Raw genomic sequence first — 25,389 nt, 5'->3', positions numbered from 1 at the left:
AGTTGTAGAGGTAGACAAGTTCCAAGTCTGTGAGTCAGATGAACCAAGTTCAGAAAGTTAGGCAACAGACTGGCAGGTTCAGACAGGTACGATGGCAGGTTGCTAACAACTCTGAAAGCAATAAGGGCGGACCATTGGCTTAAGTCCAGATGATGAGCCAGATGCAGGATCCAGATCTAGCAGAAAAGCAAGCAACCTTTGTCAGAGTGTCCAGTACATTGGAAGTAGGTCCACCCCTAAGGAAACTTCCTTTCAGTTGATTGGCTACTTACAGCAGATCTCATCATAGAGTTGATTTCATTAGATTAGATCTCATCATACATCTTAATTGCCAAACTGCTAAGAATCCTGTCCCAGTCAAGTTGACCAAAAACCTTAATGATCACAGCATTACTTGATTAGTGTTTGCCAATCTTATTACTCTAACTTCTCTTTTTTTAACAGGTCTGTAAAACTTCCTACAGAGGATGGGTCCCTTTTGAATGAAACAGATATCATTTTCTCCAACTCAAAGCTCAAAGATTCTATCTATGGACCTGTGTTTCCCGTATCGGCCATTGCTGGGCTAGTAGGCGAAGAGGCAGAAACTTTCAGGGTAATTTACCATCACCTCTCTCTGTTGGACTAACAGTTTGTTGTTTAGGGAAAATGATGTCATTTGATTCACATAACCACCACATGAAGCACATAGGACAGAGAAGTTCATCTGGTCTTTCCTTCAGTTAGTCATAGAGACTAGGAGAAACGGAGGCTCTGGAGTTTTGCATTTGAATGACAGGGAAGATGATGGCACTGCTAATAGACACAGGAAGTCCAGGTATGAATTCAAGTTTGGACATACTCATCCTCAGTTTTTATTTGTCCTCATGAGGAACCTGTATGTAGAACCAAGAAGCAGCCATTCAAACAGAACAAGGGGCTACTGCGTGGTTTAAAATCAGGAAAGATGTGTGTCAGGGTTATATCCTTTCACCATACCTTCTTCAAGTCTGTATGATCAGCAGATAATCTGAGAAGCTGAGCAATACGAAAAAAAATGTAGCATCAGGATTGAAGGAAGACTGATTAACCTATGACATGCAGATGACACAACCTTGCTCGCTGAAAGAGAAGACTTGAATCACTTATTGATGATGAGCAAAGAATGTAGCCTTCGGTATGATTATACCTCAACATAAAGGAAACAAAAATTCTCACAACTGGATGAAAAGCAACCTCATGACAAATGGAGAAAATATTGAAGTTGTCAAGGATTTCATTCAATTTGGAGCTACAGTAAATGCTCATGGAAGCTGCAAGAAATAAAAAATCAGCATATTGTTGGACAAATCTGCTACAAAGGACCTTTTTAAAGTGTTCAAAAGCAAAGATGTTACTTTGAGGACTAAGGTGTGCCTGACCCAATCCATGTTACTTTCAGTTACCTTATTTCACCTTAATTCATTTTTCATATGCATATTTGAAACCTGGACAATGAATAAGGAAGACCAAAGAAAAATTGCTTTCTTTGAATTATGGTGTTGATGAAGAATATTAAATATACCAGAAGAATGAACAAATGCCAGATGAATGAATAAATCTGTCTTGGAAGAACTACAGCCAGTATGCTCCTTAAAAGCGAGACTTGGAAATGTTATCAAGAAGGACCAGTCCCTGGAGAAGGACATTATGCTTGTAGAAAGCCAGCAAAAAAGAGGAAGACCCTCAATGAGATGGAGTGACAACAATTGTGAGGATGGCGCAGGACCAAGGCAGTGTTTTATTCTGTGGTACATGGGATTGTTAGAAATAGGAACCATTTCCACAGCACCTAAAGCAACATCATAGTCAGTTTGTGGTGCTGGGGTACAGGTAGAGATAACAGGTAGAAATTGGCAAAGTGAACGTAATTCTGTGGGGGAGATGGCAAGGCTGAAGACATAAATGTTTGAGTCATTCTCACAGATGGAACTGTGGAAGGCTTTGAGAGAAGGTGTGAGGAACAGGAGACAAAAGGTGTCAGTGAAGAGGAGAGAGGGCCAGAGTTGGACAGAGGAAGAGGAGTCTGAGAAAGAACAGTCACAGTAGGAGCTGACCCAGGATAGAACAAGGTCATAGAAAACAGAGGAGGAAAGTTTCAAAAGGGAGAGTTTGTCAACAGTAACACACTCATTCATTCAACAGATATTTATTGAACTCAGTGAGGATCACATGGTATCAACCCAGGCCTGCCTCATCGAACTTATGTTCTAGTTAGAAAGACAACCACAAAAGTAAGCAGATACATTAAATCATTGTCAACTGCCATGATTATAACAGACTAAATGAGGGACTAGGAGATTAACATAGGCTAGTCAAAGAAGGCCTCTGGTTAGATGAAATTTACATTGAGACCTGAAGAGCCTGTTAGGTAATTCATGTTATCAGTAAGGTAAAGAGTGATCCACTCAAAGAATGGCATGTGCAAAGGCCCTGAGGAAAGAAGAGAACTTGACATATTTGAGGAACTGTGGTGGGAGCAGGTGAACAAGAGAATAAGGTACAAGGTGATGTTCAAGATGGAGGCAGGGACCAGAGATCAGCATGTGCTGGACCTTTGGGGTGATTACACATGCACCATGCTAATGCTCTAAGAAGAGGATAAAGGAAGTAGAGGAGCGCAAATGTTTTTGACCACTTCTGAGAATCAAACTATGGTTTTTAAAAATAATGCAATGTGGTAAATCCTGCCAAAAATCTTTGTGGCAAGCAAGAGAAAAGAGGTATTCTCTTGGTATTTCCAATAATATATGACAGTACTCACTCAAATCTCTATATTACAGAAATTGGTTAGTTCCTTCTATAGCACAATAGCCATAATAGGAAAGCAAAGTAAAAACACATAGATGGGCTATTCTGCTTTACAACTTGAAAGAATGTTTCTTTGTCCAAAAAAACCATTTTGCCATCCTGTCAATTCCTACCCATAGGGGCCCTGTAGGACACAGTAGAACTCTCCCATTGGTTTCCAAAGCAGACTGTCACATATTTCTCCTTCAGAGTGGCTGGTGGGTTCAAACTGTGAACCTTTAGCAGCCAACTGCTTTAATCATTGTGCCATCAGGGCACCTTTTGTCTTTGCTTAGGACAAAAATGAAAAGGTCAGATAGTACTGAATGTTATGTTTCAAAAAAATGAAAGTAAGTTAGTATGTTTGACTAGTTCAACTAGAAACGAGGCAGTGCTGTATTATGTATGGCATTCTGAGTTTAGGATCTTAGTTCATTGGTGCTGGGAGGGTGGGGTGGAGTATGTGCCTCAAATAGTGGTTCAAGTTATCTTGACTTCCAAAAAGGAGTTTAAGCTTAAGGTAGCTTAAGCTGACAAGTAGGCGTGCTCAGGTTGAGAGAAAGGGGGGTGGTCTCTCGCCTACTGGACACCGGTGTTTAGGCTGCCGGGGGGGCAGGGGCGGGGTGCAAACACTGAGTATTATCTTGGGAGGCAGGGTCAGAAAATTAAGGCCTTCTTTAAATTGTGTTTTTGGTGAAGGTTTACACAGCAATTTTAGGTGGCCAATCAACACTGTCTATATAAATTGTTTACTAGTGTTGGTAACATCCGTCACTATACATGAACATTCTCTATTTACCTGCCCCTTACATTCATGTTTTTGTTTTAAAATAATTGTTTTGTTTTGTTTTCAACATTTTATTATGTTCTAGGTGTGGTGCTGTGGGTTAAATGTGCCAGATTGCAAAGCCCTTTGAATTGTTAGGTCCGCGGTTCAAGCTCACTAGCTGTTCCTCAGAAACCTTATACAGGGTTGCTATGGGTTGGAATCGACTCAAAAGCACTTAACAACAACAACAACAGGCAAAAGTTTACATAGCGAATTCGTTTTCCCAACCAGTAGTTCAAACACAAATTGTTCCATGACATTGACTACAATCTCCACACTCTTCCTATTTCCTCCTTGGGTTCCCCGTTTCCATTCTTCCAGTTTCCCTGTCCCTCCTGTCTTCTTATTGGTTTGGGGCAAATATTGTCCATTGGTCTCGAACAGTGGATTGTTCTGATGAGCACATTCTTCCTGTTGTTTATTTATTACTTGGAGGAGCCACATCGTGGCTCTGTAGGATAAGTACCTAGACTGCGAACCATAAGGTCAGCAGTTCAAGCCCATCACCTGCTCCATGGAATAAAGATGAGGCTTTCTGCTCCTGCAAAGATTTATAACCTCAGAAATGCTAGACAGGGTTTCTATGAGTTGGAACCAAGTCAAAAACAACATTCTTTGGTGTAATGTACAAAGTATGAATCTAGAAAAACGGAAAGTTGTCAAAGTTGAAATGGACTGCATAAAGATTGATACCCTAAGCATCAGTGGGCTGAAATGAACTGGTATTGGCCATTTTGAATTGGAAATCATAAGGTTTGCTATGCAGAGAAGAACAAAAGAGCATGTCAAGATCTCTCTTGACGTACAGTGCTATTTGTTATAGGAGCATATCCACATAGGCATATGGAAGACCAGTTAATACCGTTATCCACTAAAACCAGTGATGATGAAATTGAAGAATCCTACCAGTTTCTCAGTCTGAAATTGATCAAATATGCAATCAAGATGCATTGATAATTACTATTGACTGGAATTTAAAACTTAGAAACATAAAGGAAAGATAACGTAGTTGGAAAATATGGCCTTGGTGATGAGACATGATGCTGGAGATCATATGAAAAATGTTCGCATGACCAATGACTAATTCATTGCAAATGCCATCCTTCAACATAAAAGACAGACTGTGCATGTGTACCTCTCTAGATGGAAAACACAGGAATCAAATTGACTACATCTGTAGGAAGACACCATGGAAAAGCTCAATATCATCAGCCAAAAGAAGGCCAGGGGCTGATTATAGAGCAGATCATCAATTGCTTATATGCAAGCTGAAGAAAATTAAAACAAGTCAATGGAAGCCAAAATATGGACAATGTGGCAGCAACAGTGGGCTCAGGACTGGGCAGTGTTCCCTTCTGTTGTGCATAGGGTCACTGTGAGTTGGAATCAACTTGAGAGTACCTCAGGGAGCGTCTCCAATTTCAAGCTCGAAGATATTTTAGGGCTGTGTTCTCAGGAAGTTCTTCTAGTCTCTTGCCAGCCAGTAAAGCTGGTCTCTTTTTTTTGTCTTTAAATTTTATTCTACAATTTTTTTTAAAAAAACGTATTCTAACCAGGATCTTCTATTGTGGTAAAGTTGGTAGTGGTAGCCAGGCATCATGTAGTTCTTCCGGCAAGATAATTAATTGTTGGCTGTTTGATTTCATATGTTGTTGTTATGTGCCGTGGAGTCAGTTCTGACTCATAGTGACCCTGTACAGGGTTTCTGAGGCTGTAAATCTTTATGGGAGCAGAACGCCTCATCTTTCTCCCACGGAACAGCTGGTAGTTTCGAACTGCTGACCTTGCGGTTCACAGCCCGATTCATAACCACTACGCTACCAGAGCTCACTGATTTCATATAGGTGATTTTTTTTTTTTAAGTTTTTATTGTGAATTGAGTGATTAGTTTACACTCATCGTTTCATTGCAAAGCTTACAATCTCCTCTGTGCATCATCATTCAGCAGTATTTGATTCTATTCCTTCTGTTGTTCGTTTGTTTGTTTTTTTTTGGGGGGGGGGAATGTACACAAAAACACTCAGGAATATATAATCATTTAAACAACCAAAGTACACATTCTGCCAGCCTGCTCCCTGGCCACCAGCACCTGGCTGTCAACACACAGCCTTTCTCTTTCCCTGAGCTGCTCTCTCTCTCCATGCCCTCATTTCTGTCTCCATCTCTGTTGTCACTGCTTCTCTGGATAGGGTCTCACATTCTGCTCGTGATCTTCTCCTTTGATGGTCCTAGGGTTCTCTGTTCCTGGACTATAAGATTAACTACTCTCCTCTTTTTGTTACAAACTTCTCATATAGGTGATTTTTTAAAGGTACATAATACTTAATAGTGATATTATTTTTGACCTCAGGGGTTAGTTTTGGCTCAGGGTTTGAAGAATCTCTCAGGACAGCAGTCTTGGAATTCCTCTAGTCTCGGTCAGTCATGGTAGCTGGGCAACACCTAATTCTTCTGAGCTCCAGGAGATGAGGCTACAGTTTGTATAGACTATTTGTCCTCTAGATTCATTTCTTCTTTGAGCTTTTGGTTCCTTCTTTCTCTTTTGTTCTTTGATGAATATAGTTGTATCTTAGATGGTTGGTTCCAAGTTTTTAAGACCAAGATTCTACTCACCAAGGTAGGATGTAGAAATAACTTTATGAACTATATTATGCCAACTGACCAAGATGCCTCATCAGACTATGGCCCTCATCCCTCAAATCCTGAAAGCCAATCCCGCAAAGTGTTTGGTTATGTCTAAGAAATATCCATAACTGTACCACTGTGCCACCTGTGTGTGTGTGTGTATAAAGTACTACTGTGGACTGCCAAAAGAACAAACATCTGTGTTGGAAGAAGTACAGCCAGCATGGCCAAACTTCGTCTCTCATACTTTGACCATATTGTCAGGAGGTACCAGTCCCTGGAGCAGTATATCATGTTTGGTAAAGTGGAGGGTCGGAGACAAAAAGGAAGTCTCCCAACGAGATGGATTAGCACAGTGACAGCAGCAATGGGTTCAGTCGTAGCAACGATTGTGAGGTTGGTGTAGGACCAGGCAGTGTTTTATTCTGTTGTGCACAGGGTCGCTATGAATAGGTGTCAGCTCGATGGCACCCAACAACAACTGTTTATTGTTGTTGTTGTTGTTGTTATGTGCCGTGGAGTCGGTTCTGACTCATAGCGACCCTGTGCTGTAAATCTTTAGGGGAGCAGAAAGCCTTCTGTGGAATAGCTAGTAGTTTTGAACTGCTGACCCTGAGGATAGCTGCCTAATTTGTAACCACTATGCTACCAGAGCTCCTTATATACATATGTATACATATATATGAATATAGTCACACAGATACATACTCACACACACATATAATATCTATATACATATATACCTGCACGTATATTTTTGTTTGGTTTTGCTATGTTTCAAAATTATATATATCAAATTATGCCCTATTGTTATATGGCCCAAATTAAGAATGGTTTTTATGCAACAGAGACCTATGTGGTCTATAAATCCTAAAGTGTTTATATCTAGTCCTTTATAGAAAATATTTGCCTTAGATCCTTGGCCCATATTATTTTTAGTTCTCAAACACCAATTTTTCTTCTGGGCATACACCATAGATTTTTTGCATTTCTGTTTGAATATTTCATGAAATCAAAGTCATGTGGGATGCTTCATGAACTGAATTGGAGAGACCATCAGAATCAGTCAAGGGTGCTCTTATTGGTCCCCCAAAAAGCTAAGTAAGCAGAGGCTCCTGGCTGACCTCTCCACAGCAGCTCAAGGGATATCACATTCTAGCCTGAAGAATGGGTGAGTGAGGAGAAGATTGGTGTAAATCTTCTTCAAAAAGGGTGAATTGGGCTAGGCAATAACTTTCTTAGATTAAGATACTGAAGAAGCGTCCACCAAGAAATTCTGTAGAAATTACTATTCAACACTTTCATTGCAATCTGTGTCCATGGATGAACTCTGAATGCACTGGCAAGAATACCTTATTTTTTTCCTTAGTGAATTAAAACGCAGAGTCTTTGAGTAAAGAAGTAGAAATTTGCTTTCCTTTTGGCAAATGGCAGAACCAAAGAATTCATATATGTCTATTTGTTTCTTCTTAAAAATTGTTTTCCTGTTATCCTCTGACTCTTGAGCCATGACTATTGTCTTATGCAAGGTCTTTAATCTTTCCTTTAGCCAAAGGATGATCTGCATTCTTTGCTTCACCCCACCATGCATTGCTGGACTCCTACAAGTGAGCTGTATGTTGGCTGTGAAGAGAGTCACCTTTTAAGGATTAACGGAGACACTTTGAAGGTGACCGTGCTTAATAAGACAGAAGAACCAGCACCCTTGGGTGAGAAACTGCTCAGCTTCATATTTCCATAAGTGTAGCCCTGTGTGTTGTTTTGCATACACTTAAAGATGAAAGTTCTAGACCCCAGGGTTCTCTTTTCTGCACCCATCATTAATTCCTGCTCCTTCATCCTCTCTATTTAGTTACCAAATCCTCTGAAGTACTATCTAGCTAATGTTTATTGAGTATTACTGAGTTCATGTGTTCTGCTATCCCTTTGTATGCATATTTCATGTCATCCTCAAAACACTGTTATTAAGGAAATATTATTTTAATATTCATGATGTTGTTAAGTGCTATGTGTCAGTTCAACTCATAGCAACCCTGTCTAGAGTTTCCAAGGGCCCTCTGGTGGGTTTGACCTTGTGGTTAGCAGTCTAGTGCTTATCCTACAGCGCCACACCAAGACTCCATGATACAGACAATGAAATAGAGAGGTTAGGAAATATGTCCAAGTTCACATAACAAGCAAACAGTGGACTTGGTATCTGAATTCAGGAAATATAACCTCCAAGGAATCCAAGTTCTTAGCTATTATGCTATACTTTTTCTTGTACACAAGACAGTTCTACATAATCAGCTAAATGGGCCTATTCCACCCTCCAAGTCCCTTCAACCTCTTTCTCCATGATGACCTTCTTATTTTAAAATCCAACTTACCCCTTCTTGGTGAGAATTTCAAAGATAATCTAGTCTGTTTTCCTTAGGTCTGGCATCCATTCCCGTTCAATCAACTGTGGCCTGGGTCACACAAGTGTGGCTCTGCAGGATAATGCACTGGACGGCAAGGTTGTTTTGAACCACAAGGTCAGCGGTTCAAACTCACCAGTCATTCCTTGATCATAATGCGCTGGTCGTTATGAGTCAGAACCAATTTGACGGCATTTAACACCAACAACAAATCTACACTGGGGTCCAAGTGTGTCAACCTCTGCTAACTAAAATGTTGATAGTTCAAACCCACCAGCCACTCCTCAGAAACCCTACACAGAGTCGCTGTGAGTCGGACCTAACTCGATGGTACTTAACAACAATTTCCATTTGGAGTCCTGGTGTGGTGTTGTAAAAAGCACTAGACTGCTAACTGCAAGGTCAGAGATTAAAACCCACCAGCCTCTCCTCAGTGTGAGTTGGAACCGACTTAATAGCACTTAACAACAACAATGTGCATTTACTCAGTATTGCCAAACTGCCCTTTTTTTTTCCACACATGCTCTGCCTTGATTCCAATGCCCTCATCGTCTGATCCCTCCTCATCCCTCCCATGCCATTAATATTTTTCCTTCTGCTTCCCAGATGGGCTTTCTGACCTATGCAGTCATTTCCCCCATCGTCTCACGCATGCAAATTCTAGCTCTTTCTCCTGTCAACTTGGCTTTTAGAAATCCCCCAGTGTCCAGCTCAAATGCCACCTCCTCCAGAAGGTTTTCACTCATCTAACCCTCTCTCATTTCCTGATTCATCATTCATCAATGTAATAGGCCATCGATGAATTTCCCTACTCTTCTTTTCCTTCCCTTTCCCTTCAGACTTGCTCCTCTCTCTAATTTGGCATCCACCATACCATACCAGTCTGGCTGGTGGTGATGGTTATGTGCTGTGGAGTCGTATTCAACTCATCATGACCCCTGTTTAGAGTTTCCAAGGCTATAAATCCTTACAGGAGCAGAAAGCCTCATCTTTCTCCAGAGGAACCGCTGGTAGTTTTGAACTGCTGATCGTGAAATTAGCAGCCCAACTCGTAATCACTACACTACCAGAGCTCCTTGCCATTCTGGGTAGCACTCTAAAACATCAACCTCTCTTCTGGCCTGCCTTGCCGGCTTCAACTTCTCCAACTTAAGCATTTTAGAATTTCTCACGATCCCTCTGCCCTTGTCTTCTTTGTCCAGCTGGTGAAATTATCCTCCTTTATGGAACCGTCCCTTTCTCTCACCTACATTTGGGCAAAATTAGGTGTCCCCATCTGTGGTTCCATTGAGCCTTCTTTGGTAGATCCTCATCCTGTGCTGTTGTGATTGCCAGTGTGTCTGTCTTCCCTATCAGGCATCACCTGTGTCTTGTTCATATTTTGGCTCCAAAATCTTATTCCAGAGATTACAACATAGTAAACTGACACCCCTCTGTGTTTGCAAAATGAATTAATAAATCAATGTTTCTATTTTCCAAATTCATACCACACTTCTAAGATATATTTTACAAAATTTAGGACTTAATCATATATAGTCTTAGGAGTGAAAAGGACTCCTGGTGTGGTGCTGTAGGATCAGTACTGGACTGCGAACCACAAGGTCAGCAGTTCAAATCCACCAGCTGCTCCTTGGAAACCCTATACAGGAAGGCTATGAGTCAGAACTGACTCAACAGCACTTAACAACAACAACAAAAAAGTAGTGAAATATGGTTCATTATTTCCTTTCTGCATACTTCTTATGACTCATGATGCATTATAAATACCTTCAAATAAATATTTACTAAGTTTCTGGAGTCCTGGTGTGGCGCTGTGGGATAATGCACTGGACTGCAAGGTCAGTTTGAACCACAAGGTCAGTGGTTCAAGCTCCTCGGAAACCCTGTACAGGGTCGCTATGGATCGGAAGCGACTAGATGCCAATTAACAACAACAACAACAACAAGTCTCTAAGGGGGCACAGTGGCTCCATACAGTAAGAGCCACGGCTTGAGCCTGCCAGTCACTCCTTGGGAGAAAGATGAGGCCTTCTGCTCCCGCAAAGATTTTGAAACGCCTTGGAAGCCCTGTAAGGGTCACTCAGAATCAGAAGACACCATAGAGGGTGCCTCGGAGTTTACAGAGTTCCGAAATTCCCACCCTCAAGGAGCTAATATCTTATTAAGGAGGATAAAAGAATAATTACAGCCAGGTAAATTAAGCAGCTTTAATTAGTAGAAAGGTATGGAATTCAAATGAAGTGAACCAGCCAAGCTATTTTGAAGGTGGTATTTAAATTGGGCCCTTGAAGAATAGCCTCTACCTTGAAGGTTAACAGGTCGAGATGTAGGGTGTAAAGTGCAGTCGGTAAACTTTTGGGGTACAATATTTGCATGGACAAGAAAACAGGGAAAAGACTGAGCAACAGAAGCTGCCCAGTTTGTCTGGAGCAGCGGAGTTACAACGGAGTAATGGGGAACAAAGAGGCATCCATCCGTACCGTATCTGACCTTGCATATCAATTCAGCTGACAGTAGGCAGACATGAAACATTTCTGTTTAGGGATATACCCCAGTTGAAATTGTGCCTGGGTAGATTCATTTACACACAGTACCAGACAGGAAAATCCTACAAGAAAATGGCTAGAAGCAAACAAAGTCCCTAAATCAGACCAGGAGTTGTAAGAACCTGGATGGTAGTGGCAGTCAACGCGGAAACGAAGGGAATGCTGGGAGGTGAACCGGCTTGGAAGGATGAACAGTCTTTTGTGTTGTTGTTAAGTCTTTTGTCTTTTGTGTTGCTAAGCGCCAGCTTCCTAGCACTTAGTAGAATGCCAGTCAGTTGGTACACAGCAAACCGTTTGATAGATGCCACCCGTATCTTTGGTTTTGCCGATCTTCTGGTTTATCTACATAAAAAGGTAACATGCTTTGTTTTTCCCCCAAGGACAATATTTTATTAATAATACATATTCGCCCAGAACTTTCTTCTTTCTTTTTAATCCACAGTATTTTATTTATGACCATAAAATTCACAAGTCTTAAGTATGTAACTTGGTAATAATAGTTGGGTTTTATTTTTTGGCTTTGCCTTTTAAAGTTGCTGACAATGCTTCCCAGAAAAAAGTGAAATATATTTATGATCTAATTCAAGAGTGATGATTACAGAGAACTGACACTTTGGAACTAAAAACAACTCCTCTGATGTATATCCGTAATCACGGTTTGGGAGGAATCATAAAACATATTCTGATATCAACTTAATTTTTGGAAAGAATGATTCCAAAGAAATGAATGAATGAGAGCAAATGAGGAGCCCTGGTGGTGCAGTGGTTAAGCACTCAGTTTCTAAACAAAAGGTCGGCGGTTCAAACCCACCCAGAGACTCCATGGGAGAAAGACCTGGTGATCTGCTTCTATGAAGATTGTTGTTGTTGTTAAGTGCCTTCGAATTGGACACTGTGTGGGGTTTCCGAGAAGTGGCTGGTCAGTTTAGACCACTAATCTTGTGGTTAGCAGTCCAGTGCTTATCCTATGGCGCCACACCAGGACTCCTAGAAAAGGCCAGGGATCAGTTCTATTCTGTCACATAGCTATGAGTCAGAACTGACTGGACAGCACAAAACAGTGACGTGAGAGCAAACGAGGTCACTTTGTATTTCTCTTGTAATTATCCGTCACCTGCCTAACCTCATGTTTGTGTTTTTCTTTCTTAATAGACAAAAGAAATCTTATCAGACCAATCACCTTGGCATACCAGAAAGAAGGCATATTTGCTTCAGGAACAGTAATGTATTTTTTTTTCTCCAAACTTGATTGTTTTTCAGAAAATATGTCATTTCCTTTTGCTACCAGTTAGTATTAAGGAGACTTGGTAGTGTAATGACTTAAGAGCTGAGCTGCTAACTGAAAAGTCAGCAGTTCAAATCTACTGATTGCTCCACAGGAAGAAGATGACGCATTCTGCTCCCATAAAGATTTTCCGTTTCAGAAACCCTATACAGGATCGCTTTGGGTTGGGACCTACTCAACAATACACAACCACCACCATTTATTATGAACCATATTTTGGGATGTCTGGTTCTGACAAATTTGATGCAGTATTGTTTCTTTTTTATGCTACTAAAATACTTTTTATTGTGAAGAATTTCAAACATATGAAAAAGCAAAAAGAGCAACATAATGAACTATCTTACACTTACCTTATTTCAAATAAAGATATCATTTAAAAACCTATCCCCCTCCAAACACCTCATACCTGTTACCCAGTTCTATGACCCTAATGTGTTATATTGTCAGACATGAATTTGGACTCTTCCTGTCTAAGCTTAAGCTTCGACTCTTCTACTCATTCAGGTTTATATTAAAATGACTACTAATAGTCTCCATATACTTGTGCCAGGTACCGTGCTAAGAGCTTTATTGTATCTCCATGGTCCTCACAATAACCCTATCAGTAGGAACTGTTGACATTTCTTTACACAGATGAAGGAACTGAACCTTATATGGTTACCACAGTAAGTGAAGGAGCTGGGAGTCGAAGCCAGGTGTGTCTACCTCCAAAGTTTATGCTCGCATTTATTACATGGCAAAGTTTCAGAGAGTATGAAAAGGGGTCAGGCTGTGGTTATTTCTCCCTTACATAGATAAAGTGTTTTAAATGCTTTCTAAGTATATGATGGACAGCTTTCAGTGGAGCTTCCAAACTAAGACAGACTAGGAAATCATCAATGTGACAGAGCACTTCCCGGTCCTTCACCTTCCTCACAATTGTTATGTTTGAGCCCATTGATGTGGCCACTGTCTTTCACTGATCCTCCACTTTTCAAAGCATGAGGTCCTTCTCCAGGGACTGGTCCCTTCTAAGATCATGTCCAAAGTACGAGACACAAAGTCTCGCTATCCTCCCTTCTCAGAAGCATTTTGGATTTGCTTATTCCAAGTCAGATTTGTCTGTTCTTTTGCCAGTCCATGGTACTTTTCAATATTCTTTGCCAACACCATAACTCAAATGCATGTATTCTTCTACAGTCTTCCTTAATCATTTGTCCAGATTTCACATGAATATGAGGCAGCCGAAAATATCACAGCTTGGATCAGATGCACATTAATACTCAAACTGACATCTTTGCTCTTTAACATGAGAGGCCTTATGCAGCAGGTTTGCCTAATACAAAATGCCCTTTGATTTCTTGATTGCTGTTTCCATGAATGGTGATTGTAGATCCAAGCAAAATGAAATCCTTGACAACTTCAATCTTTTCTCCTTTTATCACGATGTTACTTATTGGTCCAGTTGTGTTTTCATTACATTGAATTGTCATCCATTCTGAATGTTGTAGACTTTAATCTTCATCAGTAAATGCTTCAAGTCTTTGCTTTCATCACAAAGTTGTGTCATCTGCATTATCACAGGTTGAATAATTCCTCTTCTTCCAATCCTGATGCTGTGTTCCTCTTCACATAGTCCCGGTTCTCAGATTACTTGCTCAGCATATAAATATTGAAGAAGTATGGTGAAAGGCTACAGCCCTGACATACACCTTTTCTGATTTTAAACCATTCAGTATGCCCTTGTTCTGTTCTAACAACTGCCTGTTGGTCTATATACAGGTTCCTTACAGGCACGATTAAGTGTTCTGAAATACCCATTCTTTCAATGGTATCCATAGTTTGTTATGACTCACACAGTCAAATGCCTTTGCGTATTAAATTAAAACGCAAGTACATCTCTTATTGCTAGTCTGTGCTTTCAGCCAGGATCCATTTACTGTTAGCAATGATATCCCTCATTCCACGTCCTCTTCGGAATCCACTTTGAATTTGTGGTAGCTCCCTGTCAATGTACTCCTGCAACGGTGTTTGAATTATCTTTAGCAAAATTGTACTTGCATGTGATATTAGTGATATTGTTCAATGATTTCCACATTCTGTTGGGTCACCTTTCTTTGGAATAGGCACAGATATGGATCCCTGCCCATTGGTTGGTGAGGTAGCTATCATACAAATTTCTTGGCGTAGATGAATGAGTGCCTCCAGATCTGCCTCAGTTTATTGAAAGATTCAATTCATATCCTGTCAATTCCTGGAGGCTTGTTTTTCCCCAGTGCCTTCAGTGCAGCTTGGATGTCTTCCTTCAGTACCATCTGTTCTTGATTATATGGTGTCTCTTGAAATTATTGAACATCTAGCAATTCTTTTTGGTACATTGACTCTGTGTATTCCTTCTTTCTTCTTTTGGTGCTTCCTATATCATTTGATATTTTGTCCATGTTGTTAAGAGCTGTTGAGTTGATTCTGACCTATAGCGACTCTGTATAGGGTTTCCGAGGAGCAGTTTGAACCTTGTAGTTCAAACGGCTTTGCAGTCTGGCGCTTTTATCCACAGCGCCATACCAGGACTCCATAGAACCCTCCAATATTGCAAGTCAAGGACTGATTTTTTTTCGTTAATTCCTTCAAGCTTGAGAAATGCTGAACATTTTCCATTTTGGTTTTTTAGCACCAGGTCTTTGCTTTAGCATCTCTACCTTCAAGAGCATGTTTCAGAGCCTCTTCTGACATCCATTTTGGTCTCTTCTTTCTTCTCTGCCTGTTTAATGACCTTCTGCGTTTTTCCTGTATGACGATCTTAATTTCATCCCACAGCTCTTCTGGTCTTTAGTCATTAGTGTCTAATGCATCAGATGTGTTCTTGAGATGGTCTCTAATGCAGGTGGAATCCATACAAGGTCATATTTTGACTCTCAGAGAGAGTTGTCTTAATTTTCTTCAGCTTCAGCCTGAACTTGCATATGAGCAATCAATGGTGTGTTTCACAGTCTGCCCCTGGCCTTATTTTGGCTGATGATATTGAGCTTCTCCACTGTCTACTCTCATAGATGTAGTCAATTTGATTCCTGTCTATTCCATCTGGTGAGATCCATGTGAACACTCACTATTTATGTTGGTGAAAAAATGTATTTGTACATTTTACAAGTCATTGGTCTTGTAAAATTCTATCATGTGATCTTCAGCATCATTTCTAGCACTAAGGCCATATTTTTCCTTACTGATCCTTCCTCTTTGTTTCCACTTTTCCCATACCAATCACCAATAATTATCAATGCATCTTGATTGTATGTTTGATCAATTTCAGATTGAAGAAGTTGGTAGAATTCTTCAGTTTCATCATTCATTGGTTTTAATGGTTGGTGTGTAAATTTGAATAACAGTCATATTAACTAGTTTTCCTGTAGGTGTGTGGATATTATTATATTGGTCTTCAAGACATATCTTGAAATGTTCTTTTTGATGACGAGCGGTAGGCTTGTCCTTCCCAACATAGTAAATCATATGATTGTCCAATTCAGAATGGCCAATACCAGTCCATTGCAGTTCACCAGTGCCTAGGATATTGATCTTTATATATTCCATTTCATGTTGGACAACTTTCTTTTTTCTTAGATCCATACTTCATACAGTCCACATTCCGAGTATTAATGGATGTTTGCAGGTGTTTCTTCTCACTTTAAGTTGTACCCCATCAGAAAATGAAGATCCTGAAAGCTTTGCTCCATCCCCATCATTAAGTTCAACTGTATTTTGAGGAGGCAGCTCTTCCCCAGCTGTATTTTGATTGCCTTCCAGCCTGAGGGGCTCATCTTCAGCCAATATTACACTGCTATTCATAAGATTTCCAGTGGCTAGTCATTGAAGTGGTCAGCTTCTCCTTTCTAGTCTGTCTTAGTCTGGAAGCTCCCCTGAATCCTGTCTACCATGAGTGCCCCTGCTGATATTTTAAACACTGGTTGGTGGCATAGCTTCTAGCATCCCAGCAACACACAAGCCACCACAGTATGACAAACTGAAAGATAATGATGACTTAAGTCATTAAGTTGGAACCGACGCTACAACACTCAACAAGAAATACTTTACACCCAATCAATCCATCAATCAATCCATTTTTGTTGGATACATGTCCTGTTCCTAACACTGTAGGTGAAGAACTCGAAAAGAGAATACAAGGGAAATTATATGCATAGTTCTTACCGTTGGGTCATTAAATGATCTAAGACATGCACAGTGATAAAAGAATGGTACATTAGAATGAGTTGGTGTCTTTTGAAGTAAGGAGATTATTATACAGAATCTGCCTCATTTGTTTCACCTCCATGATAATGAAGAATGTACCGCAGAAGATAGATGCTAGAGAAGTTCAAAGAAGACATTATTAAAAATTTCAGTAGCTGAAAAATGTCTCAGGAAAGAGATATCATTGACACTTAATCAGAGGACATGATTAAAAGTTGTTCAAGAGCAAAGACCTGACCCAAGCCGTATTTTCAATCACCTCATATGTTTATGAAAGTTGGACAGTGATAAGGATGACTGTAGAAGAATTGGTGCATTTGAGTTATGGTGTTGGAGAAGATTATTGAAAGTACCATGAGAAGAGCAAACAAATCTGTGTTGGAAAAAATGCAGTCAGAATGCTCCTTAGAAGCCAGGATGGCCAGACATATCTGCCACACTTTGGACATGTTACCAGGAGGGACCAGTTCCTGGAGAAGGACATTATGCTGGATAAAGTGGAGGGTCGGTGAAAAAGAAGAAGACCCCAATGAGATGGATTGGCACAGTGACAGCAGCAGTGGGCTTGAGTATAACAACAGTTCTGAGGATGACATAGGACTGAGCAGTGTTTCATGCTGTTGTGCACAGGATTGCTATGAGGTGGAACCGACTTGACAGCCCCTAACAACAACAAACAAAGTTAAGAAGGCAGAGCATTCTAAATAATATAAATACTGAAGAGGATTTAAAAAATAAACAGAGGAGGGTAATCAGTAAGCCTTAGCCTACCTAACGAGGAAAGTATATGCATTGACTGAGACTGATTTTCTGTATTTATCTCATTGTTTTTGGTCTCCAGGATGGTTTTGTATATTCTTTTATTATTAAAGATGCAAGTTACAAAGTACAGGATTTTATTGAGTTAGAAGAGCCTGTGGAGCATTTGGTGTTTTCTCCCAATTACAAAATGTTGCTGCTTCAAACAGAAAAGGTATGCTCGATAGCAACGTCTTGATATGTAATTTTCAGAGAAAATTATGATCATTGTTGTCTGAGATGAATGATGGGCACAGTGTGCTGCATGACACTTCACTGGTCTGGACTCTTTAGGTTGTTAAAAACAGCAACAACAAAAGGGACTTTTGTTTGTTGGTTGATTGGGTTTTGTGCATGTGATTGAAAGGGCAAAGACTGGATCTGAGCTGTTATAATGCCACTGGGTCTTATTTTCCTTCCATCTTGTGGTTCTGTGCCCTCTCTGTGATGCCAAGAGACAGACCTTCTGCAGTTCATACATATTTCTATCCTCTTGATGACCCTGTTAAGAAGATACCAGCTGGAACACATGTTCTGGAATTTAGACTTCTTGGCCTGACATGAGTCAGGAGGCCAGGAGGATTCTAAGATCTGAATAGCGAGCTCTGAAATCATATGCCTATTGTTGGACCTTGGATAAAGTCAACCCAGCAACCATAGACTGAGATTTAGGGCATGCAAGGTTCTCTATGGGAAATATGGAATCTGTCAAAGAAGGGAAGGAAATAAATGCAGAGTAAAAACAAATGTCCACCTCAATGAGTGGACTCCTAATTAATGGATGACCTTCAAAGATCAGGATTAGTAGTTCATATTGTTAGGCAAACTTTCTTTTCCTCTTTTTAAAATTTTTTCTTGTGATTTGAGTGAAAGTTTACCGAGCAAAAAGGTTGTCCATTCAACAATTCATACACATTTTGTTTTGTGATATTGATATTCACACCGTAAAAGCATGCTTCCCACTTTCTCTCTGTGTTTACTGTTTCCATTCATCCTTCTTCCCTACTCCTTCCTGACTTCTGAGCTTTATACCTAGGCAAACGCTACCCTTTTGAACTGGTATGGTTGATTGTTCTAAGGAGTGTGTGTCTCCCTGGTGTTATCAGTCACCTTGTAGGCTTGTCTACTGTTTGGACTGAGGAGTGTCAAAGGACCATAGTCTCAGGGGTTCCACCAGTCTCTGCCAGACCAGTAAGCCTGGTCTTTTTATGATTTTGAATTTTTTTCCACATTTATCTCCCCATCTATCCAAGACCTCCTATTATGATCCCTTCCAGAGTGGTCAGCAACAGCAGCCAGGTACCATGTAACTCTTCTGGTCTCAGGATTGTGGAGGCTGGGGTTCACTAGTCCTTTGGACTACTCATAGTTTCTATATGTCTTTGATTCTCTTTAGTTCAGATGCGGAGAGACCAATAGTTGTGTCTTTGATGGCTGCTTCGAAGCTGTTGAGACCTCAGTAGAACATTTTCTTTGTGAACTGTGTTATGCCGACTGACCTTTAGGATCCTGAGCCTCCAGGCTCAGCATCTCATTCCCTCCAGGTGTTTGATTATGGTTAAGAAGTTTGCATAACTTTGTACCCTGTGTCCTCTATTTATACTCATGGATCTATTTTTGCAACATACATATAAATACATATGTAGAGATATCCTCTGTTAAGCCTTATACAGATTTGTGGGTGCAATCCCACTTTCCTATTTATGTATGTTCAGCGTATGTACCCACTCATAGATGATTGTTATGAGTATTATTACAGAATTGTGTATGTTATAGTGTTCATCTTTGTTGCCTTTAACTCTTATGATCCTCCCAGTGTCTTGTTTTCATCACTTTGTACTGACCTCTATCTTATTGTACCTTAGTTAAGCAAAATTTGATATTGGATTACAAAATTAAATGATTTCCTACATAAAAGAGGTTTAAATCTAAATATTGAAAGACTGCCAGAATTTAAAACTGTGCTGTTTTAGTAAAAAAAAACAACAAACTTAAAATATCTATGGTGAATAGGAAACTATAAAAAGCGACATAAGCCATGGAAAAGTCCCAAATAGAACTTCTAACAAAGAAAAATACGTTAACAAAATTAAAAATTCAGTAACCCTAGCTAGCAGCAGATTAAACTCATCCTAAGAAATTATTGGAAGATAAATTACAAGATTTATTCAAAATGCAGCCCAGAGATACAAAAGGGTAAGAAATATAAAAAGGAGTGTAAGAGACAGGAAGAATACCCTCTAAAAGTTCTAACATATGTTTGACTGGAACCTTAGAGAGGAAAGAGTGAGAGACAGCAATGCTTTCCAGAACTGATTAAAAACATGAATTTACAAATTCAAGATCTTTGATTTCTAATCTCCTAAAGAAGCTCTGGTAGAATCGTGGGTACAAGTCGGGCTGCTGATCTCACTGTCAGCAGTTTGAAACTACCAGTCATCCCTGGGGAGAAAGATGAGGCTTTTTGCTCCCGTAAAGATTCACAGCTTCAGAAATCCTATGCAGGATGGCTATGAGTTGGGACCGACTCCATGGCACACCACCACCACCAAGGAACCTCCGAAGCCCTGTGGGTTATGCATTGGGCTGCTAACCTTAAGGTTGGTGGCTCAAACCCACCAGCTCCTCCGCAGGAGAAACATGAGGCTGCCTGCTCATAGTGACCCAATATAGAGTTTCCAGGGTTTACAGTCCTGTGTTAGAATCTCATGATGGCGGTGGATTTGGTCTTTTTTGTTTGGTGTTCCTACACAGTGCCTTACTTACAGTAGGTAGGTAATAGGAATTTTTTTAACTTCATATGCATCAACAACTTTATATTTCTTTTTATTTTTTGTCCCTTTGTATGACTACCAGGGATCTATTCATACCTACACTTTTGATAAGCAGCCAAGATTTAATAAAGTCCTAACTGCTTGTGATGGGAACTTTCAGGCACTTGATTTCATCACACCTGGAAACAAACATTTCATGGTAAGGGATGTTTTATTGTTTCACAGTAGAATCTAAAGATGAAAAGTGTTAAGATTTAAATTCCTACCCATATGTAGGAATTGGATAACTTTGGAAGTTCATGCACTTCAAAGGAAATGGCATGAGCTGTTGATTGCTTCCGTTTTCAAATCTATTCCTCCAGTTGGAATAAGAATATTGTATTGTGTCTTCATAATATTAAGTCCAACAAAAATACCCAAAGCAACTGAGATCTTAGGAGCCATTTTATTTTTTAAATAATATTGTCTTTTAGGTGAAAATTTCCGCCACAAATTAGGCTCCCCTTTAACAATTTCTACACAGTGTTCAGTGATGTTTGATAGTGTTTTCACGAGGCATCATTATTCCCCTGCAGGCTGTTCTGTTTCCAGTACTCTCGTTTCCACGCCCCATTACCTTCTGGTCTTTGCTTTAGAGTCACTGTTGACCATTTGGTCTCAAATAGATGATTTAAAAAAAAAAAACAAGAGCTGTGGATCGTCTTTATTTTATGAAACATTCTGCTATTTATCTAAAGGTGATCTTGGGACCGTTTTGGTTCAAGTTTTAAAGGTTCAGGATGATCATCTTGAGGAACCCTCTAGTCTCAACCAGTCCAGTAAGTCTGGACTTAAGAACTGGATTTCTGTTCCACATTTTCCTCCTATTCCGTAAGGGTTCCTGTCCTCTGACCGTGATCAGAACAGTTAGTAGTGATACTTGGGCACCATCTAGTTCTTCTAGATACCTCTCAATGTAGATGAGGCCTGGTGTATGTAAATTACTAGCCCTGTGGACTGCTTTTTTCTCTTTTGCTCCTGACAAGTAGAGACCAATAGTTGTATCTTAGCTGGAAGCTTACAAGCTTTTAAGACCCCAGACTACTCACCAACCTAGGATGTAGAACATGAACTTTAGGAGCTATATTACGCCAAGTGACTGAGTTGTCCTATAAGAATATGATGTTAAGCCTTCAAACCCAGAAAACCTATTGCTAGAAGTGTTTGATTAGGTCTAAGAACTATCAGTAACTGTGCTCCCTATGTTCTTTAGTATGTATATGAATATATATGAGGGGGCACATGAGGGGTCTTCAAAGAATGGAGTTTTTTGACCTTCAAAAAATGGAGTTTTTCCATGAATTTTCAAAGTTCCCTCATATCCATGTGCACATATATATGTATACATATGTTGTTGTTGTTGTTGTTAAGTTCTGTCAAGTCGACTCTGACCCATAGCACTCCAACCCATAGTATACGGTTTCTAAGGAGCAGCTGGTAAGCTTGAACCACCAACTCTGCAGTTCAAATGGCTTTGCAGTCTGGCACATTAACCCACAGTGCCACACCAGGACTCCATGTATACATATAGCTACAGCTATATATACACACATGTACATACTTATGCACATATATAGTGTGGCGCTACAGCATAAGCACTGGACTGCTAAGCAGTTTAAACCCACCAGTCGCTCTTCAGACATCCTAGAGAGGGTCGCTGTGGGTCTGAACGGACTCAATGGCACTTAGCAAAAATCACAGCACGTACAATTATTTACCTGAACCATCTTTTCTCTTGTATAATTCTTATTGACATCGTTTACCTTGGTCAAGTTGTGTACACTTGCAAAAAAACTGTAGCATGTTGCACCAGCCAATCTACTCAGCTGGGTTCAATAATTCATTGCAAAGGCCACACATCACTCAAATACCACACTCACAATTGTGGGGTTTATTAGGGAAAGTAACAGGTTACAATGCAGAATGAGAACATACTACGAGCACAGTTGTTCCAGGCAGGAGAGCCTCTCTGTAGTCATGCCCATGAGCAGGTCCTTCCCTCCCTGGGCACTGTCACAAAGCTCTGTCAGAGCTGCTGATGAATGCCCACAGGACACACCACTCCACCATAAGCCTCAGCCTGAAAACACATGGCTCTAACTCTCTGGGCCGGCAAACTGAGCTCCCCCAAGTAAGTGCCTGGAAGCACTCCACTTGAAACGGAACAAGCAAACTTCCTGCCCAAAGTCATTCCGCTGTACTTGCTCCATGAGCTAGCTGGGAAGCCCAATCCTGTCGCACGTTCTGGTTCTTGGTTCTGCTGCTGCTGCTGCTCCTCTACCATTCTTCCGGTGTCACAGCTTTCTGTCCCTGCATCAAGGAGGTTCAGTGAGCAGGGATCTCAGGGTCCAAAGAATGTGCTCTTTGAACTTTGTTCTTCTTCTTGATGGTATGAGATTCCCCCTCCCACTTCTGAGACAGCTCATTTTATACCTGTGCTACAGGTTCAAGCTTTACAGTTAACTCTGCTAACATCCACAGCTGCATCCTGTCATCCGAGCAGTATATTCTCCCACCCAGACCCAGCAAGGCAAAAATATTGTTTGATGGGAGTTACAGACTATGGCTAGAACAGACTTTGGCTAATTCACGACACCACACCACTTCCCTCATAGTCAAAGTTGCCTTTCCTATCATCAAAAAATAACAAGAGTCTACTCTGTAAAAGGAGTCCTGGTACGGAGTTACAGGATCAGCACTAGACTGCTAACTGCAAGGCCAGTGGCTCAAACCCACCAGCCGCTCCTCAGAGAGCCTATACAGGGTCACTGTGAGTTGGAACTGACTCAATGGCACTCAACAACAACAACAACAACTCTTTAGAAAGTAATTGCCCCCTACCACTCCCCTAACCTGGGAACCTCCAGGTTTCTTTTTGTGTTGTTAAGTGCCGTTGAGTCGTGTTCTGACCCCTAGCGACCCTGTATAGGGTTTCCAAGGAGCAGCTGGTGAGCTTGAACTGCAGGCCTCCCAGTTCAACGTGGACTTTGCAGTCCAGCACATTAACCAACAGCATCATGCCAGGAGTCCTTTTTATAAAAGTGACATAATACATTGGTCCTTTTGTTATTGACTTGTTTTACATTGCATAATCCCCCAGATTCATCCATGTTTTAAGAAGTTTCAAGAACTCATCAATAGTCCTTATGGCTATGTAGGGATGTACCACATTTTGTTTATCCATTCATTCACTGATGGGCACCTAGGTTGTTTATCTCTTTTCTATTGTGAAGAGTGTTGCAATGGGCATTGTTGGTGGTGTTGTTAAGTGCTATGTAGTCAGTTCCGACTCATAGTAACCCTGTTTAGGGTTTCCAAGGAGCGGCTGGTGAGTTTGAACCTCCAACCTTGCAGTTCAAACTGACCTCATGGTCCAGTGCATTCTCCTGCAGCACCACACCAGGAACATAGGTGTGCATTTATCTGTTTGTTACTACTATTAGATCTCTAAATTGTATACTTAGGAGTTGGATTGCTGGATTATAGCGTAGTTCTAGTTCTAGTTCTAGTTTTCGGAGGTAACACTATCCTGTTTTCCATTGTGCTTGTAACCATTTTACAGTCCCACCAGTTATGGACAAGGGTTCAAAGGCATGAATTTTATCCACCACCCAAACTCTCCAACCAAGACCTTTAAACACATTCATTGCTAATGAGTCACTAACGTTCAATCAAGTATTAGTATTTACCTCTTTTTGGAGAGACACAGACCCATCTGAGCAGAAAATGAAATGGGCGCCATGCAGGAAACATGATTCAATGCACCTGAAGAAAACACCCTCTGCATTTAGAAACGATGCATTTCCTTTTTGGTGCTCTACTATTCACCTTTTATTGCTCTCAAGAAGTATTTTTAAATTTTCTTATGATTTATCAACAGATCTCTTAAGGTTTTAGAATTTTAGCGAATAAAATAATGCATAGATTTGGAATAGGTAACATTTAAGGTATCTTCAAATTTGGTTATCTGATTTTTCTTCTAAAGTTTCTTTAAGAATTATGTATATTCTCATAGTTGTTTCATTTCCATAAAAACTCCATACAAGATATTCATGTTTAGGAATTAGAGACTTGATCCATATTTTCATCTTATCTGTTCTCTAGTATCAGAAACAAAACCAAACCCTTAAATTCTGTCATTTCAGTTACTTTAAGTTGCTTTCCGTTTTGATCCTGTGGAAGAATGAAGGTGATGAAATTATGAATATTTTATAATTTCCTATTTCTAGGGTTTTTTATTAGGCAATAATCCCATTGAATTTCCAAATGATAGTTATGTGCTATGACATCACCATGAATACTGAATTAATGAATACTGGCCCATTGCTTCCAGGGGAAATACAAATTTAGGTTCCCTCAAACCTCTGTACACAACACTTTAGTCAGCTGATCAAGACATAACCTTGTTTTGTGTGTTTCTGTTGAAAACCTTGTTTTGTGTTTCTTTTGATTTATTCACATTGAACTCATGCCTAACAGCACTGCCTAATTGGGGCTTAAGTAACACATGTATTGTCTCCATACGCCACCTTACAGCCTTCCTGAACATAGAGATGCTAGTTAGCACTTCAGCATTATGCCTGGGGGCATTGTAAACAAAGAAATTACAAACAATAAGCACAAAAATACAATGAAGGTGGCACTAAATACGTTGTGAAAAGCCTTTTGTTTACAGTCAAGAACTGAAGCAAGAAGGCAGGGTGTGTGTGTGCATCAGGAGACTCAGTGGTTGCCGCTCTGCACGTCTGCTAACGACCACAAAACCACCATGAATGCTGATTCAGGGTTACAAATAACTTTTAGCAAGTAAGCAAGGTCTCAAAAACGGCACCCACAAATATCAGAGATTGACTGTAGCTTTATCTCAACTTTGTTACCTAGAAAAAGTTTTCCACTCTCCTCACCACAATTGTGGTTCAAACTCACCAGTCGTTCCTCAGAAATTGTCTACAGGGTCTCTATAGGTCAGAACTAACTCGATGACACTTAACAACAATAACAACAGCCATTGAGTCGGTTCTGACCCATAGTGACCCTGTATAGGGTTTCCAACGAGTAGCTGGTG

The 25,389-nt window shown here is 40.3% G+C and overlaps 1 protein-coding gene across 1 annotated transcript in view; it reads left to right on the top strand.

Moving 5' to 3' along the window:
• The window catches only part of WDR96 (WD repeat domain 96), a 120,765-nt gene that overhangs the window by 15,255 nt on the left and 80,121 nt on the right, over positions 1–25,389 (top strand). Inside the window, exons 5-10 of the mRNA XM_006831480.1 lie at positions 445–595; positions 7,812–7,971; positions 9,393–9,395; positions 12,360–12,427; positions 17,555–17,686; positions 20,368–20,484. Coding sequence (XP_006831543.1) covers positions 445–595; positions 7,812–7,971; positions 9,393–9,395; positions 12,360–12,427; positions 17,555–17,686; positions 20,368–20,484 — 631 coding nt within the window. The remainder of the gene's footprint in view (positions 1–444; positions 596–7,811; positions 7,972–9,392; positions 9,396–12,359; positions 12,428–17,554; positions 17,687–20,367; positions 20,485–25,389) is intronic.

This window comes from Chrysochloris asiatica, unplaced genomic scaffold (genome assembly GCF_000296735.1).
Source record: "Chrysochloris asiatica unplaced genomic scaffold, ChrAsi1.0 scaffold00003, whole genome shotgun sequence".
NCBI classification, from domain to species: domain Eukaryota; kingdom Metazoa; phylum Chordata; class Mammalia; order Afrosoricida; family Chrysochloridae; genus Chrysochloris; species Chrysochloris asiatica.
The sequence above is the reverse complement of the archived record's forward strand: the minus strand, read 5'-3'. Positions and strand labels throughout refer to the sequence as shown.